Source organism: Sinocyclocheilus rhinocerous, unplaced genomic scaffold (genome assembly GCF_001515625.1).
Source record: "Sinocyclocheilus rhinocerous isolate Xijiao unplaced genomic scaffold, SAMN03320098_v1.1 scaffold11267, whole genome shotgun sequence".
NCBI classification, from domain to species: domain Eukaryota; kingdom Metazoa; phylum Chordata; class Actinopteri; order Cypriniformes; family Cyprinidae; genus Sinocyclocheilus; species Sinocyclocheilus rhinocerous.
The window spans coordinates 1-1,214 of NW_015668111.1; the positions used below are offsets into that span (position 1 = coordinate 1).

Below are 1,214 nucleotides of genomic sequence, written 5' to 3' on the forward strand. Positions count from 1 at the left end.
TTTAAGAAAAATATGTTATGTTTATATATTAAATATATAATATAATATAGACCTATATTATATATTCATATATAATATAAATTATATGAATATAAATATATACATGTATTATATACTTTTCATAAATTATTGCATTTATCTCATATAGTATTATTATAGATAATACAGTTTCTTGTCAATCCTCCTGAGGGGTTTATGGGTGGGGGGAGGTTATGTAATGTTTTAGTTTTGGTCTTGATTCACGTTATTCAGTGGGGTTAAACGTGGGAATAAGAAAAAAATGCAGACAATGTCCTCTTCACTGTATTGTTCTGTGTTATATATCTGTGTAATAATAAAACATGTGGAACAATAAATATATACATGTAATATTTTCAAAATATATACTGTATGTACTGTATATATAAAATATACTTGCATTTTCTTACACTGTTCTCTCATATCAAGATGCATGTCCAGACAAGTCTTTTTTCAAAAAGTCATTGTTATATCGTGTTTTTCATCTTCAGGTAATCTACGTCGCTCGGAATCCTAAAGATGTTTTAGTCTCATCTTTCCACTTTCATCAAATGGCCAGTTTCCTTGGAGACCCTGGAACGTTTGAAGAATTCATTGACAAATTCCTGTCAGGAAAAGGTGAGACGTTCAAATATGTGTTTAAAATCAATTCTGCGTGAATTCAGTATTCATGTGACTAGTAAAAATACTAAATGTAACTGCTTATTGAATGTTGGTGTATTTTTTTTATATTGATGTTGCTGCCATATTAAGGTCCACTTTGCATCATGCCCAAAAACACCCAGACTGTTTTTTGAATTTAACAATAAACATGCATCAAACATGATATGTGTAGATGGAGAGTGTAAATATAACTACTCAAATGATCAAGTTGCAATTGCTTACACAGTTTGTTTCGGAAAATGGGCCGACCATGTGAAAAGCTGGCGAAACCCTGAGCTCGGCGACAGAATGCTGTACATCACCTACGAAGAAATGCTTGAGGTAAAGTGAAGAGATACTGCTCATTCAGAAATCAGAGAGAATGGGTGTAATGAAGGTTCTTGTAATTGTAGGACCTCCGTGAAGTCCTGGACCGGATTTTAACATTTCTTGGCCGGGAGCTCAGTGCAGAGGCTCTGGATCGCGTGGTCAATAATGGCACTTTCAAAAATATGAAAACAAACAAAATGTCAAACTACTCTCTGGTGCCAGAA

The 1,214-nt window shown here is 33.3% G+C and overlaps 1 protein-coding gene across 1 annotated transcript; it reads left to right on the forward strand.

The window, feature by feature from the left end:
* Positions 1–447: 447 nt before the first annotated feature.
* LOC107733997 (sulfotransferase 1C3-like) lies at positions 448–1,211 on the forward strand (the record flags this gene model as incomplete). The annotated part of the gene is made up of 3 exons (XM_016545855.1): positions 448–636; positions 908–1,002; positions 1,074–1,211. Coding segments are annotated over 3 exons (422 nt in total), but the record flags the coding sequence as incomplete, so codon positions are not given.
* Between the last annotated feature and the right edge of the window lie 3 nt (positions 1,212–1,214).